Raw genomic sequence first — 252 nt, 5'->3', positions numbered from 1 at the left:
GCAGAAATACCTAACCATACTTCTCTCTCTCCCACAGCTCGCCCGCCTCTTCTCCTTCTCGTGGACTCTGGGTGCATTCATGTGCAAACTCATCTTTTACCTGCAAACTCTGTCAGCCGTGTGCTCCGTCCTCACACTGACTGTCATGAGCGTGGAAAGGTGAGTCTGTCCTCGCATACTTACAATGTGAGTGAATGGCGGGGCGCATGTAAGATATTCATGGTTTGTGTGGAGGAGGAGGGTTGACGAAGC

General features: G+C 51.6%; 1 protein-coding gene across 1 annotated transcript in view; it reads left to right on the top strand.

Moving 5' to 3' along the window:
* LOC119591040 (kiSS-1 receptor-like) overlaps positions 1-252 on the top strand; it is a gene marked incomplete at its 5' end in the record, with an annotated part of 60,331 nt that overhangs the window by 47,576 nt on the left and 12,503 nt on the right. Inside the window, one exon of the mRNA XM_037939768.1 lies at positions 38-159. Within this exon, the coding sequence (XP_037795696.1) occupies positions 38-159 (122 nt within the window). The remainder of the gene's footprint in view (positions 1-37; positions 160-252) is intronic.

The sequence above is a fragment of the Penaeus monodon genome, chromosome 28, assembly GCF_015228065.2.
Source record: "Penaeus monodon isolate SGIC_2016 chromosome 28, NSTDA_Pmon_1, whole genome shotgun sequence".
In the NCBI taxonomy this organism is placed as follows: domain Eukaryota; kingdom Metazoa; phylum Arthropoda; class Malacostraca; order Decapoda; family Penaeidae; genus Penaeus; species Penaeus monodon.
Note: the sequence above shows the minus strand (reverse complement) of the source record. Positions and strands in the feature narration are given on the sequence as shown.